The sequence below is a fragment of the Macaca nemestrina genome, chromosome 19 (assembly GCF_043159975.1).
Source record: "Macaca nemestrina isolate mMacNem1 chromosome 19, mMacNem.hap1, whole genome shotgun sequence".
In the NCBI taxonomy this organism is placed as follows: Eukaryota; Metazoa; Chordata; class Mammalia; order Primates; family Cercopithecidae; genus Macaca; species Macaca nemestrina.
The window spans coordinates 80,932,491-80,951,443 of NC_092143.1; the positions used below are offsets into that span (position 1 = coordinate 80,932,491).

The window sequence follows — 18,953 nt, forward strand, 5'->3', positions numbered from 1 at the left end:
TATGGCAGAATGCACACGGGAATGGGGCCTCTGACGTCTCTGCTTGTCTGTCACTCTCCCAGGCAATCCAGGCCTGCTCTGCAACAAGAACAGATTCTTCTGGAATGTTCTCCCGATGGCTCACCCTCATGGAAGCACAAAGGCCATCCCACAGAGGGGCACAAAGGAAACAGCTAGGACGAGCAAGGTGAACACAACACAAAACAACACTCGCAAGTACCGCAGGTAAGACTGAATTGTTTAGTTTACAGTGTTAAAAGATTGTATAATGGTTAGAAACCAGGGGCTTGTGGTGAAGTAGCAAATACGTGGATACCAGAACGGGAAAGCCTAACATATCTTTAGAAGCAGCAAAGGTGGAATTGATGCAATGAAGAAAGGAATTTGTGATGTGGAATTCATATTTAACAGGCATCTGGCATACAATTAATTGAATACACATAATGTTTCATAAGGCCCTTGCTTTCCAAGTTTTTAATCATTACGAGAGATAAAATATGACCCCGAAGCAGAGGAAGTGGAATTGGAGGTGGAAGAGGCCCTAAAATGGGATGAGGAGACCTGGAATCTAAACAAGCATTCATACTCAGGAGAAGGTCTGACTTCAAGAGGTCTCGGTTTCCTTGTAGCCCTAAACCCTCCACTGAGACTCAAGGCTCTCTTCCACCCACCACGGGTGACACCACCTCCCTAAGATGAAGAGTTCTACCTCAGTGCTGCTTGCATCTACTGCTACTGATGATTTTGGAGTTGCTCAACCCTTCTTGAGTTCCAAGAGAAAAGCACAAAGGTCTGGTCTAAATGCCAGCAGTACAGCTTTACAGTTTACCACCTGCTGCGTCCCTGGGACACCTGCGGACACCACATCTGATGGAGACTGCGCTCATCCAACTCTCTCGCTGGGGGAGATGTTTCGTGCCCGCTGATGTATGGCCATCCCCACTGACATAAGATCAGCCAGCTGACTGGCCTCTCATGCCCAGAGACTCCTGCCCAAACCTGCTGTCCTGTAGCTCATTCTGGATGAGCTCATAGCCATGTTGATCTTCTGTTCTATAAGTTCTCCAGTGCTTGGTTGGTGTCCTTGACCCTGCTTCAAGAAATTCTCCTTACCACCGCAGAGCAGCGTGTGCTGAGTATGCAAAGACTTGGAGGCTCTCCAAGAACACAGGGATTGGGAGTAGAGGCAGCAGATGATTCAAGCTTTACTCAAGTAACGCTAAGCCGCTCCCGTAAGGCTAAGCCATTCCCAGACCAAGCTGAACTTAATATGGCGCACATTATGATGCTAGTCTCTTCTCCAGTATGATTTGCCACCATATTAGCGGCTGTTCATTTAACTCAAATGGGTCTATTGGAGTAAAACATTTGGCTTCACCTCATCACTCAAGGGTCTGTGAAGAGTTACTAATTTAGGCACTGGGCTAAAGCCTATGAAAAATTTAGAGACACATTGTAAGACAATAAACTCTACAAGCATGTAAGGTTTTCTTAGGTTTATAGGGTTCATTTATTTTTGACTCTGGGGCATGTTTTTTGTTTGTTTGTTTGTTTGTTTTTGTTTTCGTTTTTGTTTTTTGAGACAAGATCTCTGTCTGTCGCCCAGGCTGGAGTGCAGTGGTGCAATCGTAGCTCACTGCAGCCTTGACCTCCTGGGCTCAAGAGATCCTCCCACCTCAGCCTCTCAAGTTGCTGGGACTAGAGGCATGTGCCACCCTGCCTGCCTGATTAAAAAAAAAAAAATTGTAGAAACAGGGTCTTGCAGTGTTTCCCACGATGGTCTCAAACTCCTGGTCTCAAGCAATCCTCCGGTCTTGGGTTTGTGTCTGTTTATAGAAGTTTTCTCTTTTTGTAAGGACAAAGGCATCAAAGTCACTAAGTTCTGTATGTAAAAATAAAACACATTGTAAGTTAGCGCCTGGTATGCTCTCGCAGAACAGAAGGTACATACTCTCAGCGCCTGCAGAGGCATCTCAAAACTCTCTGAACTTCAAGTTTGCGTCTCCACATTAAAACAGCCTTGGCTGTCCTCTGACCCTCAAAAAATTGCATGGTGATCAGAAGAGACCATGTATTCGAAAAATCTTTTGAGCATTTCAAAGTGTTACACAACTGTGGAGATTAGGCATCATGTGAACTTTGTGATGTTGAGTTTGGTGGCTCAGAGGACTGTTTCGTTTTCGCTTAGCTCTGCTTTAGAGACCTAACCTTCAGCTAGATGAAATGTGATTTCTTATGGCTCCTCTCCCTGAATATGCATAACCCAAAGCAAACACACACAAACGTGTACATTCTAAAAGGACTACTCAAGTCCTAATACTGAAAATTTCAGACATTCATGGCAATGGGCAGCATTTTAGTGGGTTAGCTGGTCCACCTGCCTATCTTATAGAGTGCAATAATCTGTTTCAAACACTAAAACGTTGGAATATTTTATGCACGAAATAGTGAACTGTAGTACCAACCGGATACCAACTGCAACAAATGTCCAAATAGCCTATGTAACATTCCCATCTTTCCCCTTTAGCTTGAGTGTCTCAAAACACATCTAAATCAATTTTTCTACTTTCTACTTGTTTTTTTGTTTGTTTGTTTTTGGTCTAGTCTTAGAGCTGAAAATAGCACCTTACTGAGAGCCAGAAAACCCAGTGACACTACCCCTTTAAAGTTGTGACTCTTAGGCAAACTACTCTTTGGCCTCAGTTTTCCCATCTGCAAAGAGAGACTAGTAATAGCTGAATTATCTCAATGAGAGATAAGCAACACTGAATGTAATGTTACAATGATGTAATCAGATGGTAGACTGCCACCCCAGATGGTCAGCTGAAGTAAAACATATTTGGTTTCATATAATCAAAACATAGTGAATTAAAGGAACAAAGTTATTAAAATGTTTGATACATGATTAATTGTAGTAGGACTAATCTTATAATTTTTCATCTTGTACAATGTTTCTCAAACTTCCTTTTTATTATTGCCCCTGAAGAAAGCTTTTTAAACATTTTCTTCTACTCATGCCATTAGATTGTAAGTACCATGGATACACTTTACATCTGTTTAAGTACTGTCTTTCTGAAGGGCTATAAATCATTGTAATATCTAAGAACCAATTTTTGCTCCCTTGGGGGCAATTTTGCTATTGTTGAGAATGTACAGTCTAATCTAAACTCATTATTGTCAGTGAATTACTATTTAGGGTACACTTATGTAGCACTTAACTATGTGCAGGTATATGCTGCTATTATCCCCATGTTATAGACGGGGAAACTGGGGCACAGCCAGATTCAGTAACTTGCCCAGGGTCATAGAGCTGAGAGATTGTGCCCAGGGAATCTGGCTCCTTAGAATCGTGCCAGGCTGCCTCTTATTTGTCGCATTTGTTTGAGTGTTGCTATGTGTGCCATAACAACCTCGGGCATGCTTGCAGTGAATACCAGAGCTTTTTTATCTTCCTGTTTCTGTAGTTGGGTGCCGAAGTGGCTTAGGGTGGTGTTGGCTCATAAAGACTCTTTTTTGATGGTCTGATCTTATCCTGCCTCATTTACGAGTCCAACAAATGCCCATTATAGAAGGACTTGTGAAGGGACGGGGGGAGGAGACACACACATAATACCCGATTTTCTTCCTGCCTTCAAAGGGCCAAATAATTTAGTTGCGCAGATAAAGCAGTTGGACATAGAAGGCAATCGGCACTAAAAGGAGGAATCGTCTCTAAGTCACATGAAGGTACAGACAAAAACGCTATTGAGGTCCTTGAGTGTCCCCTGTCCCTGAGGAGGTCTCATATCTTCCTCCAGTGGGAAGGGTCCCTAGTCTTCTCATCAGTCCCCCAAACAGACTTGTGACAGAGGGTAAATGAACAGTGAAGCCGAATCCGCTTCACACGTATCTGTTCCTGTTTTCAGGTGGTTGCACGTATGTGTCTGACACTCAGCAGTTGGTCAAAACATGAATGAATGTTTGCTAAGCTCACAAACATTTTATTTGTTTTCTCTGATAAATGCCAGGAGTATAAAATGGAATTTAACATTTAATTTCTTAACCTCAGAGGTTGTGTTGCTCAGGGATACATCTCAACTGCATTTTATTTTCAAAATAGAGCTTGTTCTAGTTAGCGTGTTTAAAAAGGATATATCCTTAAAAAGGATAACTCAAAAATATGCCCCCTTCTAAGGACCCCTTGGGATAATTTCATCGTCTTGGCCTCTGAGGGAGCTGTGTAGGATTTTTGAAATTTTATGTCTACCATTTCTCAAAGTCCTGCTGTGGGCAAAAGACTGAAAATACTGGCTTTGGTGCTAAAAGGGGATCGGTGATGACTCAGCCACTCCTGGCCTTTGAACGCTTCCAGTCTGTGGGAATTTAATGTAACCTCACAAGCTTCGAACTGATATCTGACAAATTTCAAGAAAAGTCTATTCCTGGTGACATTTTGCAGGCTCTGAGGACTCAGAGGGTAGTCAAATGCTTTCGACCGTACTCATAGTTCGCTGTGTTCTAGAATCCATGTTTTAAATACCCAGGCCCTTCTTAGAACGAAAAGGCCTAGAATCTCAGAAATTCCAAATGACTAAATTACTTGCACAATGGTCCAACTTTATACCAATTTTCACAACGACCGCGTTAGAAAACCAAACTGTGGCCCAGGTTTTAAGAGGCATTGGTCCTTGTGCCTCCCAGGACAACAATGAAACAGAACTTTCTACTCCTCTGTGCTCACTGAAAATCAAGACACCCTCCAAAAAAATCAAGCCAAGGCGATCACCCAAGCTCTACATCCCAGGAAATTTACTCATGACTGAGCGTTCCTAGGGAAGAGCAAAGGTCTGGTTCTGACTCAAAGACAGGCAACTATAGAGGCTCAGAGTTAGGGCAACTGCGCTTGTGGAAAAAGACTGCTTGGTAGACATGTGAGAGGCCTCATGAGTTGGTGACTGAACAAATCACAGGCGTTCCAAGTGCACTGGTGATGTGTTGTGTGGCTGGGAACTTAGCTCGTATGAGTTTCCTCTTCTTCATCAGCATGGCCAAGGCTATTTATGAACAGCTCTGGATATTCTAACACACTTGTTGATGCTCTTAAGGGGATCCTGTCCAGCTGTCCCTGCCAAGGACACTCCCATTATCACCAGGACCTGGGCTCCACACGCTCCTGCTTGAGGCTTGGGTTCTCATAAGTGGTCTGGGGAATCCCCTGTGCTTGTTTCAGGGGTCCCAATTCTGTGCTGGATTTAACAGCCACTTCATTACCTCCCTAGCAATGCCTCCTTCCCAGTTCTATTACGCTAAACATATATCCACAAATAACCTCCCTAAGACAAATTTACATGTCTTCCTTTTTCTTTCATTATTCTTCTCTAGAAGGAGGTACATTAACAGCAGAAGTAAAAAGTAATGCAGAAAATGCACCCTATCCTCGGACAAATCTAGATCTTCTCGACTGTTGGACGTTGCGGGGACATTTTCAGGGAGTAGTCACTCTGGCAGGATGTTATGTTGAGGGTCGAGTATTTAAATCTGTGACGCTACATGGGGGAAATAAACTGGCAAAACAAATTTCAAACTGCTGACTTCATTCTGGCTACGTTTATACCACACCAGTAAAACCAGTTGGAAAAACAAAAATTGAAGCAACTTGACTGTCAAAATGACACCAAATTACAGCTGACCTATTGGTTTTATCCTTTTTTTAATAACAAAATCAAAAAATTAAGCACATACATGACCTAACTGTTCTTCTAATATGTGATGAATAACCTAAACATTTTTCCATTACTGTCAACCAATTTGCTTATACAAAAATGCACCATCCCTAGCACCCTCTTACGCCATTTGCTTGTTTCAAATATTCTTTGATAGACTAAAAGGCATCAAATGACTAAAAGATATTGAAAAACTAAACACCGCCTCATATGTGTTTTTGGTGACAAGGCTTTTGTTCTGCATAACCAGCCAAGTATGCTGTTTACATCGTTTCCAACTGCCCCACATTTGTGAAGAAGTCAAGCTCTTGGTTTAAAATGAAAATTTGATTGGTCCTTGGCAAACATTCAAATCTTACAAATCATAGCCTGCTACCCAAGCCTAGCAACCATGATGAGAGAATGATTAGGAACAAAGTCAGGCTCAGGAAGATGTGGCAGAGGAAGACTAACGCAAAATAATGCCTGCGCTCATAGGCATCGCTTTCATGATCTTCTTTTTGCCCACACAGGTATTCTTTCATCTTCAAGATTTGCAAACAGTAGCACGTTAATCTTCACAACGTCCCTGTGAGCTGAGCAGCTGGTACATGTTATGATCCTCTGTATTAACGATGGAAAGATGATAATGATGGTGATAAAAATTAAGACACATCAAACAGCGTCAGCACTATCACATCAAAACACCCATGGATTTCTCAGGTTAAAAAAAAAGAAAAGTGGAAACTGTCAAAGGTATTCTCATCTATTTTACTATTATACTGTTGCTAAGATCCAACTAGTTTTGAAAGTCTAACACATAAGGAGTTGAATTATTGCATTGTTCAAAGGGGCAGAGAATTCTCTCGGGAAATCAGGCATTTATTTTAATTTTTTTTTTTTTTTAATGAAAAACACTAGCAGAGTTGAGTCCAGAAATGTTCTCGAGACTCCACTGGGTCTCCTGTCTGCTCTCTATCCTGGTGTGGAGAAGAGGTGACATTTGCCTCAGGAGAGGGAAAACTCCTGGGAGAGGCGAAGTTCTCAAGCAGGCCCTTGGCAGGGGAGGGACCTTCCAGGTAAATCAGATGGCTACTGCCTTGTACCCGCCCTGGAGAACGAAGGACCCCAGGGGAAACTCTTCCTGCCTTTGGGTCTTAAACGCCCATGTAGTCCCCTCTCCCCCACAAGACCGCGGGACACAAATAAAATCAGCGTGATTGTGGTGATTAAATCTGCCCTGGGAGAGCAGAGGACTCGGCGAAGGGGCCTAAGTGCACGTTCTTAGACTGACAGGGAGCGTTTCTCGGAGATTTCTCCCGTGTTTCAACAAGTCATTTGCCTCGTGAAAGGGGGAGGAAAAAGTGAACGGGCTCCTGCCGCCTATACCGTGCCCTTCGCAGGTTGGGGCCTGTGACAAGGCTCCCTGTGCTCCCCAGAGAAGCCAGGCACTGCGCCGGGGCAGGCGATTTGTAGTGAAGACCTGCCCCGCACCCACGAGGGGGCCCAGCGCTGAGGCATCCTCACCCCCAGCAGCCCTCCAGGCCTCTCTCTGGCCTCCCCTCTCTCCCATGCCTGCGCGCTGGCACACACCCCGGCTCAGCAGGCCGCTTTGCTCGGATCCCACGCGAGGCCTCCAGCCTCGCCGCCCGCAGCCCCTTTGAACACCTTTCCCCAGTGGCGTCGGCGGAGGCGGGAGTGTGACCCGCGCATTCTCTTTCCTGGCGGGCGGGGTGCGGGGCCGAAGGCTCCCAGCCCCTCCACGGAGGAAGCGCGCCCGGAATGGGGGGCGGGGAGGAGAGAAAGGGGTGCGCAGAGCCAGAGGGAGGCAGAGGGCCCTGGAGGGAGGAGAGGAGGAGGGGAGGATGGAAGGGGTAGGAAGCTGGGAGAGGAGGGGTAGGCGAGAGCGGGGAAGGAGGGAAGCGGGAGGGGAGCGGGGGAAGGAGGGGCGGCCGGAGTGGGAGGAGGGGAGGCGTTGCCCGACGCGCCCTTTCAAGTCTCCGCGCTCCCCCCGGCGGCGGCTGCCCGGGGGCGGTGGCTCGGCGTCGCCTCCCCGGACCGCCCCCTCCCGGGCCCCTCCTCCGTGCCGCGGCCAGGCTGCCCCGCCGGCGGCGCCCTGGAAATATGAAGAGACGCTGCAGCTGCGGTGGCGGTGGCGGCCACTGCAGCTCGGAGCGGCGCACGCGGCGGCCGGGGCGGGACGCGGGGCCGGGCGCGGAGAAGTCGGGGCGGGCGGCAGAGAGGCCGGGACGCGGACCGGGGCGGGGCGCCCACAGCCGCCCGACGGCGCCCAGGGAGCGCGCGCCCCGCAGCCCCGCGCCTCGCCCGCCGGGCATGGGGCGCGCCGCAGCCGCCTGAAGCCCCGGCCTGGCCCGGCCGCACCCGGCCGGAGGCGGAGGGCAGAGCGCGCGCCCAGCTGCCCGGTCACCAAATCGGAGCGCAGCGTGCGGGAGGGCCCAGAGCAGGACTGGAAATGTCCTGGCCGCGCCGCCTCCTGCTCAGATACCTGTTCCCGGCCCTCCTGCTTCACGGTGAGTTCCCGAGGGCCACTGGAGCGCTCCCAGACGGAGGGGGCAGCCGGGCGCCGCGGAGTCCGCGGAGGCTTCGGGTCCGGATCGCGGCACGGTCTACACTGTCCCCTCCGCGGGGCGGATCCGAGGGGAGCAACGCGCCGACTGTGTCAGCCCTGGGAGAGGGGGCTCTGCCCGCTTTCCTAGGCTCGGAGCCCTCTACCCCAGGGCGCCCGGAGCTCTTTGCTGCGCGACTGTTCTTTTTGGAAGGGTAGAAGCTCTCGCACGCAGACACCTTTTATGTCCAGAATCCTTTGCATCCAGTCCGAGGGAAACTTTCGTCCACTCTGCTGGATTTTCTAACTGTACACTGCCATGAAATCGCCGGCTCTGCGAGCCTTTTTCCAAAAGGTCAGAATGCAGCAGGCTCTTGATGTGTTCCAAGCTTTTAGGAGAGTGGAAAGAGAAACTGATGATTTGGGAAGACGCATCTGTCTGCCTTCGGAAAACTAGTGTTTGTTGTCTGCCTGCACTTTGCCTCCCGATTGAGGCGGGGTTGTAGGGTTTTCTCCCAAGTGGACTGCTGCGTTCTCTGGGTGTAATTTTAAGAAACAGGGGACTCCTATTAGCCAAGATTTAAGCATTATAACCAGTCTCCTAAGGTGCACCCAAACTTGACGCCCCATTTCCTGGGCTTCCTGTGCCACTTTTCCCCAGGGGTTCTAGTAAACCTTTAGCTAGAGAACATCAGCCCTTTCAACGGGTTCCAGAAATTGCACTGAAAACACCAAAACAGAATTTCTTTGGGGTGAACAAGGCAGGTTTTTATGGCGCGTCGGGTTCATAATCCTGACAGGCCGTGGCAGATCACGTCGTGTTGATATGGGTGTCCTGAGCAAACTGTCCCTAATGGTCAGACACCTGACATTTCAACAGCATGACTTCACGGCTCTCCTTCCTCAACACCCACCGCAGCCACCCCAAACCTGCAGCGGGCTCCAGCTTCAAAATGCATGGTAGCCAGGACTGAAAGTCAGGCTGAGGACCTTCCCTCCGGAGGGTCGAGGGATTGTTAACCCACAAGCCACCGGGATGCCGTTTTCTTTGTAGTCCTGCCCCAGGTGGATGGCTTGCATAGCTCCACAGTCTTTGTGAACTTGTCTGGCTGGGCCAGACCTGTCCAGTTGCCAAGGTGTACTCACAGCCCCAGTGATCCCAGAATTTTAACAGTCGGGATAGAAGGCTTGCAGTTCGAGGGCAAAAAGAGAGAAGGTATAATTATAGGGTTGGACTCCTAGGCCCATCTGCTTAGAATTACAGAGCAGTTTTAATCTTTGGCTGAAACATGAAACAAATCAGAGCCAATGAACAGATCAAACAGCAGCTGCCACACACACAAGAAAAAAGAGAGAGATGAAACAGGAAAAATTGTCCCCCTTAAATTGTTGTAATATCTGTGAAGAAAAAAAGATAGTATGGTCAAATGATTTTAAAATTTAAAAAATTACTTGAAAGCTTGGCATGAACAGCATTTTTGGGGGTAAAATAATTGCCTTTTAAACTACAAAAGTGATCCTCAGAGATGCAACCTAGTGTAACTCTGAACATGTTCTCCCTCTTTTGAGAGGTAGGAGTTGTAATTACACTTCCTATTTAGCAGTCCAAACTGGGGTAGTAATGGCTGACAGGTAACAAGAGCCCAAATATATCCTCAATGGGGACAGGAGCCCCAAATTTCCTGAGTTTGAAAATGTGCATCTGGAATCTTCCCTAACTCTGGGGATCGGGGGAGGAGGGCTCCCCAGACCCCATGGTGTTGGGAGGGGGATGGGGAGCAAGGAAATAACTGGGAAGGGTAGTCTGAGCATAAATGGGAGCACAGTGGAGCCAGACCGTGTGCGTGCTGATATGTGTGGGTGCATGTGTGTGTACACATATGTGCATATGTATTTTGAAGGTAAGATAAAAAGGGAGGTTTGCAAAGTTGAGTTGGATGACATAGATAAACCTATGAAAAGTTATCCAATTTCAGAATGGATCTGCAATGGCACAGTTATTAAAACTAAGGTTGCTCAAAGATCTACTTAGATCCAGCAGAGAGTATCAGACTCTAGTGCAGAAAATAAACAGAGGAAATCATTGTTCAAGTTATAAATCCTCAGGATTCAAGAAAGGTTTGCCATAATTAGCAAGGATAATGTAAAGCACTAGAAAAGAATGGGATATTCTTTCTTTCCCCTTTTCCCCATTGACATCTACTTAATTGAAGTAGTTTTAACAACAAACGGGTATTACTCAACCTAACCAAGGGAATGGTTTGCTGAATATTCCTACTCAAACTGATAGGCGCTTTGCAGGCATTTAAGAAGTCTGTAGTAACAGATGGAGCGTGATCATATATTTAAATAGAAGTTATAAATCTGAAGGCAATTTTTGAAATCTTCTTAGAATGGATTAGTGGTTCTTTTCCTGATAAACAGGCATTTTATTTTCCTAACCATAGGATACCATTTGTCTATTTATGGGTCAACTTAGTAGATAAAAGCATTTGTTCTAGGGTGTTGAATGTTCCTGTGACAAACTTTAATAAATTTAGTTTCACACATCATTTAGAGATGATTTGTTAACACCACCAAGTCAGGTTAAGAAGTGCAAGAAGTGCATCCTGTGTGGGGAATGCAGTAGATAACCATTATGTTTGGCATCCAGTCTTTTTTCAGTTTTGTGGCTACTTCTATTTCAATTCACTGCAATTTATAAATCATCCCTAAATCCTATCACTGAAATGAGGCTCTGGCAAGACTTGAGCCTGTTGTTTATTTAAGACTGCAAATGTGGTGCGAGACCCAAGTTCAAAATTTGATGGCATAAAAGTATACATGTCAGTTTTCCTTTCCTCCTCTTCAAATTCTGAAAACAATTGCAATACTTAATCCAAATAAAGCCTATTTAATGTCATGAAGGTATGCAGCTGGAAGATGTCCATTATCACTGTTTTCTTTGCTTAGATAAAAGCCACAAAAGTTTCAGATGTCAAATGCTAGAGATCATTCAGCTCCAAAACACAGATTAGCATGAGGTATCCAGAATAATTGTGACTGTAATGCCACAGCGGAGTGCCTGATTCTCTTTGCTAATGGAAACATTTGATTTTGAGTTTTGGAGCTGATGTTGGGAGAGATGTTCTATTCCCACACCCTGTTTACTTTTGTAGAATTCGTTGACTTTTCTGAGAGGTGAAGGCTCTTTCAGCTCTCCCCTTTCATTAAAGCATATTCTGTCAAGACTTTTAAAAACTTTGCAGGTTGCCGGATGAGAGTTTAACCAACACAATGTGAGGAAACATTTATATAGGGTTAAATAGAAATCTTTGAAAAACTATTTTACTAAGGACAGTTTTTGTGGCCAAAGAAACATTGTCTTTCTTGCACTTTTTTCCCCTCTCTTAGTCATAAAAAGAAACTGAGATCTTGAAAAGAAGCATGACTCATCTGCACCCAACAGGGGCAAGGGTCTTACACAGATGTTAAATATCCTCTTGTTAAATACATTGACAAGCCAATTTCATTCTTTTATACTAGCCAAGTTCATTCTTTTTCCCCTTAAATGAGAAAAGAACTAAATATAGGTGGGTGATATGTCCGTGTAATTGCATATACTACTATTTAGGGACAGACTGATGACAATATAATCAATCAAAGGGAGGCATAAAACATTTCAGACCAGAAATAGAAGATGATGTGTTAGTGATTATTGTCTACATCGGTTGAAAGATACACAGCAGGCATGTCTTCGGTAGACTCTTCCCCTGGAGTTGAAGTGATCGCAGGGAAAACCAGGAAAAAATCCACTACCGTCCTCCAAGTGTGAGTTCTTAATGGGTTGGTTTTGTGGACACCGGCCATTGCTTAGTCCTCGCCAATTTGGGAATAAAATTATTCTGGAAAGTCATGTGATAGGTATGTACATCTCAAGGTTGGAGAAAGGATGATTATCAAGAGTATTTTGTTCTGCAAAGGTTTTCTGGTTTCATTCATTCAGCTAACCATTTATTCAGTAAGTTCATCTATGAGGGCCTACTACGTGCCAGGAGCCACCATTTGCCAGGTCTAGTGGCTGAAAGGGAGTGTTCTCCCTTCCTTGAGGATTCTTGAAGAATATATAGGGGAGGGAAGAGAAGAAAAACTGAATGTAGAGCCTCAGAGCTGAGTGGATGGAACACTGCAGTTGATTGAACTATTTTCCCTGCTGGGAAACCCACAAATGTGCGCGCACACACACACACGCACACACAGACACACACACAGACACGCACACACACAGACACACACACAGACACACACACACAGACACACAGACCACACACAGACACACACACAGACACACACACAGACCACACACACACACAGACCACACACACACAGACACACAGACACACACACACACACACATAGACACACACACACACACACAGACCACAACTGTGCTGAAGAGGCTGGATGTGACTAGTCAGCTGCAGATCCAACATGCAAACTTTGCAACCTCTGGTTCAGCCCCAGTGTCCACCCTGAGGACTATGGCACTAGAAAATGGCACAGAAAAGTAACTTGTTTTCAACTAAAGTCAAATGGAGCCAGGAATTTGAAAACTTGACCTTATTACATTTCTCATAAAGAGAGACTGCCTTTAGATATGAAGATTTCAAGATGGGTAAAAGCAGCAAGCTTACTGCAAAAAAAAAGAAAAAGAAAAGGAAATAAAAACAAGAACTTGATAAGCACAAGTACCACAATGGTGGTAAAATTCAGTACTGTCTGCAATACATACATGCTTTTATTTCAACAAAGTGGAAAGCAGTGCTGGAGTTTATCTACCAGCCCCCACTTCAAAGCACACATTTACAGTAATGACTGCCTATTTAATTGGGCAGGCAATTTCATGGCTAAGTAATTACCTGCATTTAATCTAATCAGTCACATTTTATGTGTCACAACAATTCTCACTTGAAAACACTTTTCTCAGTCTGATTATTAAAGTATACAGGGCACATTATATAAAGTACAGAAACTTGCAAAATGAACAAGGAAAGAATCATTTTAAGCTCTCCATCATTGTTGATATTTTGACATTATACTTAGTCTTTTTCAAGTTCAGTTTTTTCCCTTAAGCCTTAGAGTACATGTATAGAGATTAACCTGATCAAAGATTAGTTTAGCCCCAAGTGTGCTTGAAAATTATTGTTTGCTTCCCAAATAATTTTACACTTTATTATGTGTAAAATAGATTGGAACTTTTTATTTCTCAGTCAGTATAGATAGGCAGGTGAAGAACCATGGAATATATTCATCTAGATAATTCAGATTGTTAAAACTTTGTTGAGGTTGGGCGTGGTGACTCACGCCTGTAATCCCAGCACTTTGGGAGGCCAAGGCGGGCAGATCACCTGAGGTCAGGAGTTGGAGACCAGCCTGGCCAACATGGCGAAACCCCGTCTCTACTTAGAAAAATGAAAAAAAAAAAAAATTAGTTGAGTGTGGTGACGCATGCCTGTAATCCCAGCTTCATGGGAGGGTGAGGCAGGAGAATCACTTGAACCCAGGAGGCAGAGGTTGCAGTGAGCCGAGATCGCACCACTGCACTCCAGCCTGGGCGACAGAGCAAGACTCTGTCTAAAAAAAAAAAAAAAAAAAAAAAAAAAAAAAAAAAAAACAAGCAAAAAAAACTTTATTGAAAAATCAGGGACTTGGACATGGAGTATACTGTCCTATTTCACTTTTTCCCGTATATGTCACGATGATTCAAGCCTAAGAGATACCTGAGCACATAGTTGGCACTTAACCATTTATTGAATGAATGAATGTTGACTTGCAAAAGTCCAGCAGGCACCCCACCCTTTTTCTTCTCTCACTCTCTACAAAGGCTCTGTTTGGTTTCTGCGTACACTGGCATGCTTGCTCAAAGCACCATGGGTTTAGGAATGAGATCTGCTGTGGAGGGCTCTAGCAGAAGTACTGTGTGTGTTCACTTTGGAAACTATGCCAAGGACTGCTTTCTATGTGCATCGTCTGGTGAATTCAGGGGATGTGAACAGTTAACCCGACACATAGACCTTTTATTTAGGGCATAAACCTCCGTGTAAATGGTCAACCCTGTGCCTCCTTTCATTTAGGTGACTCTATTTTTAAAATGTGTTATCTTTGGGAATTTTCACTCTCCGGTAGACTATTGTGATTATGATTGTAGTTACAATCATTGTGCAGTCATTTAGGATTACTGTCGTGGGGTAATGTATTCCTTGGGAGTAAATCACTAGTGCACACACGCAGGTGCACACACTTACATACCACCGAGCCTTCCAGAGCTCCAGGATCTCATTTAGTTTTCTGGACATGGTCGTCAATAAAATTATGTCCTAAAGCACACAGGACTTAATTTGTTTCTAACAGATGAACCACTCCTTCCAGAATCTACTTTATTCTCTGACATTCATTTGAAAGAAACTACTCCCTTTGCCATAATAATTTTATCAGGGCCCAGACCATTGGCCCCCCAGTGTTTGAGACCATTTTATGGTGGAATCATTTGGATAACCTTATTCAGAATTCCTCTGGACTGGGAACAGTCCCTGGAGAGCTTCCAGTTTAGATAGTACCATGGAACTGACTTTATACATTCTCAATCAAGAGTGCCTCTGTACCTGTATAGTAGCTAGCATTTGATCAAATGAGATGATATATACATAAAGTGAATTGTCAAGTGTAATGCAAACATTCTTCATCATCATCATGATCATTATGTTTAGTTTATAGAGGAAAAAGAAAGGCATATATTAGATGACTTACCCAAAACCACTTTGAAGACCAAAAACTCACAGCCATTTTCTTAATATTTGTTTGATCCTTTCAGATAACTCTTTTTTGCAGATTCACTCGCAACAAAATCTTAGTGAATGGGAACTCCATTCCCTAGTCCCCTTAATTAACATCTAGAATCTTCAACTAATCAAAATGTTGACATTATTTGTGTGTGTACTCTCACATATAGTATATGGTTTCTAACTCTTGTTTTATATGTAAAATAAGAGGAAAAAGCTTTTCGCGGTCTACACAGAATTGTTACAGGTTCATTCCTTTCTACCCACAGTCCCACTTTACAGGCATGGTTGTTCCTAATAATGACCTTAAGGCACTTTTAAGAACCTGGATCATCAAAGAAAGATAATAAGGTCAAACTGCATTTGACATACAATGGCAGAAGTTTCAACAACCGAATATTGTGATTAACCAACACTTCCAATTACACAAGTAATCCAATTAAGTGGAGGAGCTTAAAAACTTAGCTTTATATATAATAAGCACATTTATTATTATAAATAATAGGTGTACTCACACAGGAATGGTTATTATTAGTGTGGTCCTTGAACTTTGCATTGCTAAATAGTGGGATGATTGATTTATGCAATTTAAAATGTATTAAAAGAGACTGTATATATTTTACAAAAGTTCCTTTTCAGATGCAGATGTAGTGCTAAATTACTGTAGCTTCTTTCCTTCCTTCCTTTCTCCCTTGCTCCCTCCTTCCTTCCCTCCCTCCCTTCCTACTTCCTTCCTTCCTGTGACCCTCCCTCCTTCCCTCCCTCCCTCCCTCTCTCCCTTCCTTCCTTCCTTCCTTCCTTCCTTCCTTCCTTCCTTGCTTGCTTCCTTTTTTAATATAACTTTTTGGTAATTCTTCCCCCCACAAGATGCGAAAGATGGTCAATGCCTCTCCTACACTACAAAAGAGATTTACTGTAGTTTGTTGGGAGCTGTTCCCTTCTTTTATCTTTCTCATTTATCCAATCAAGAAATCATGCAGGACTGAACCATTGCAGTAGCCTCATCACTGATCTTCCTGCTTCCAATCTGTCCCCCATGTCCCTCCAAAAAAACCAGAAAAGCAATTTTTCCAAAATGAAATTCTTACCACACCACGACGTTGCAGAACATCTTGTGGTGGCCCCTCTTCACCTTTCCAGTGAAGTCCCCACTCTGCATAACAGACATGTGGTGCTTTCAACTGTGGCCCTGCCTCCCTCTACCCCTCGTCCTAGGTCACCCTGTGTCCCCTTCTCTTAGAGCCTCCTAGGTGAATCTGTCACTCCTGTCCCCCCATGCTTGAGTGTGCTCGAGCACACTCCTCCTAGACCACTTCTGTTCCATCTTCAAGATAGAGATGCCTCTCCTTGAACCCTCAGGGAAGAATTCAGACCCTTCCCCCTCTGTGTAGAGTCCTCTACAACCCTACAGTTTCTCGTCCAACGGAGACTCCCGGGGGAGAAATGTTTGTAGCTGCTATGTCCAGAACAGTGCCTGGCCCTTCAGAACCTTACTGATTGAATGAATGAATGAATGAATGAATGATTCGCTAGTTCCAGTCCCGAATTTGAAATTGACTTACTTCAGGCGATGCAACAAACACAGGAGCTCCTTAGTTGACCAGAAATCTAAGACGAGTGTCCTTGGAGGGCACACCGTGACTGATCCTTGAGAAGGAAGCTTTGGGGTTTACCGGTCTAACTTTTATGCTTGGCCTCTGCCGCAGCTGAAATTGGTGCTTCGAATGACTTTTTAATTCCCAGCCATTTAACAGAAGTAGTACTCACAGGAAAGTCATCCACATTTGCCACATCAGATGAGCCAAGTAAACACTGGAGACCACTTGCAGTGGTGAACTGAAGGCCTAAGAGTCAGTTTCTCCTGCCTTACAGCAACTTCTTTCACTTGACCCCTTTAATTTTGCTCCTTAAGAGTAAAATTAATTTTGTTTCTTAAGAGTAATGAAGATGTTGGGTACTTTGAAGGGAAAATTTAAAAATGGAATAAATACCAACCCCATTTTTCCATCTTAGAAATAGAATATTAACCTAGAGTGTGAGCCTGAAATCACTGTGTCTTTGGGGAGCTGTGCCAGCCTTGGGGTTCTCTATCTGGCCGCTCACATGGGTGCCCTGGCTGCACTGCCAGCCTCGCTGGGTTCCTGAGCTGTGCTCATTGTCAAATGTGAGCAATAGCAAAATGGATATTGATCTTTAGAAACTCTGGGCTCTTTAATATCATTTTTTTCCTGCTTTCCAATGATTTGCATATTGGAGGTTCTTAGATTTTATTTCTTCCATCACTGGTTAAAAACATAGCTGTAGGCTCCTTTCCTGTGTGGCTCTAGTCTTATGAATGGCCCATGCAAGTGCTACCCACCACTCCCTCGCTCTCTGCCTTTGAACTCCCTAGCTTCCTCCCCAGAACCTCCTTCATCATTTTGACCCTTGTTCTTTGACATCCAGGCCAGTGAGACCTTAAAAGCTTCAAAGTAAAAACAAAACAAAACACAAAACATCTTTGTTAGTCTTTATGCTTCTGTCTTCTAAAGTCTAGCAAGTCAAGGTGAATAGGTATGTTTTATTTGTTTATTTTAGAGACAGGGTCTCGCTCTGTCACCCAGGCTGGAGTGCAGTGGCGCGATCATAGCTCACTGCAGCCTTGAACTCCTGGGCTCATGTAATCCTCCTGCCTCAGCCTCCTGAGTAGCTGGGACTACAAGCATGTGCCACTATGCCTGATGGTTATTTTCTTGTAGAGATGGGGTCTTGTTATGTTGACCATGCTGGTCTCAAACTCCTAGCATCAAGCCATCCTCCCACCTCAGCCTCCCAGAGTGTTGGGATTACAGGCATGAGCCACTGTGCCCAGCCTCATTGACAGGTATTTGTTAAACTGAGTGGAACTTATCAGCAACCGCAGAGCCTGGCACTTTGGGCCTCACTCTCTTCTACATTGAGGGTCATCATTTAACTTTGCCTGGAGCCCCTGTGTCCTTATACTTCGTCCTCTTCAGAGCTCAGAGTGAGCCTGGCTCCTCCCTGTGACTTTACCCTGATTTTAACTGTTCTGTTAGTTAGAGGGGACTTTTTGAGGATGGTCTAAGATCACTACTTGAAATAATACCAACCAACATGGTGCTAAAGTGAAACCAACCTTAAGAAATGGGTGATGTTTTTATCCCTTCGTCACTGACGAGTAGACCGAGGCTTGGAGAGTTAAGTGATTTGTTTAAGGTCACTGTGCTCATATTGGGTTTTATTGACTGCAAGATACCCATCTTTTTCGTAATTTAAGATCTCTGCAGGGGGTGTGCATCTCACGGTCATTGGGGGCCCCAGTTTTCCTTGGCCTCCAGGCAGTAGCCATGAGGGGTGACATTCCCTTTGCCTGTGTGAACCTGAACACAGATGCTCATCCTGTCCCCACATCACCTCTTTTATGTTCATCCTTGGGACTCATCTGGAGTTTCATTGCAAATAGGGTGGTTTTGAACATCAAGAGAGTACACATCTGAGTCAGCATGCTTGGTTTTTTTCCTCCCTCACTCATAAGTTATACTCTCAGCACTGAAAAAGGAAAATCACGGTGAAAATCAGACAGATCTTGTAATAGAGCAGTGGAGTGTTAATTTGACATTAGTGAAGCAAGTATTTATTGCTGGAAGAATAACTGCAACTCCGTATTTTCTCACACAGCATCAATCAACTACTTGGAAAGGAGAAAGGCCAAAAAAGATGAGGCTTTGTTTTTGTTTTGTTGCTGAGATACATGCAGAGCAAACAGATTACCTGTCACACGTGCAGCAGTGCCACCAAATGCAAGAGAAATTGCCAAATGTCTTCGACTAGATACAGAAATGTCAGTGCCATCGGAGGCTGCTGCAAATAATTCACGGGTATCTCAGG

The 18,953-nt window shown here is 44.6% G+C and overlaps 1 protein-coding gene across 1 annotated transcript in view; it reads left to right on the forward strand.

Annotated features, from left to right (window-relative positions):
• The first annotated feature begins 8,001 nt into the window (after window positions 1–8,001).
• Window positions 8,002–18,953, forward strand: part of LOC105478903 (APC down-regulated 1) — a 33,967-nt gene continuing 23,015 nt past the window's right edge. The window contains exon 1 of the mRNA XM_011736626.2: window positions 8,002–8,212. Coding sequence (XP_011734928.2) covers window positions 8,155–8,212 — 58 coding nt within the window. The 5' untranslated portion in view covers window positions 8,002–8,154. The remainder of the gene's footprint in view (window positions 8,213–18,953) is intronic.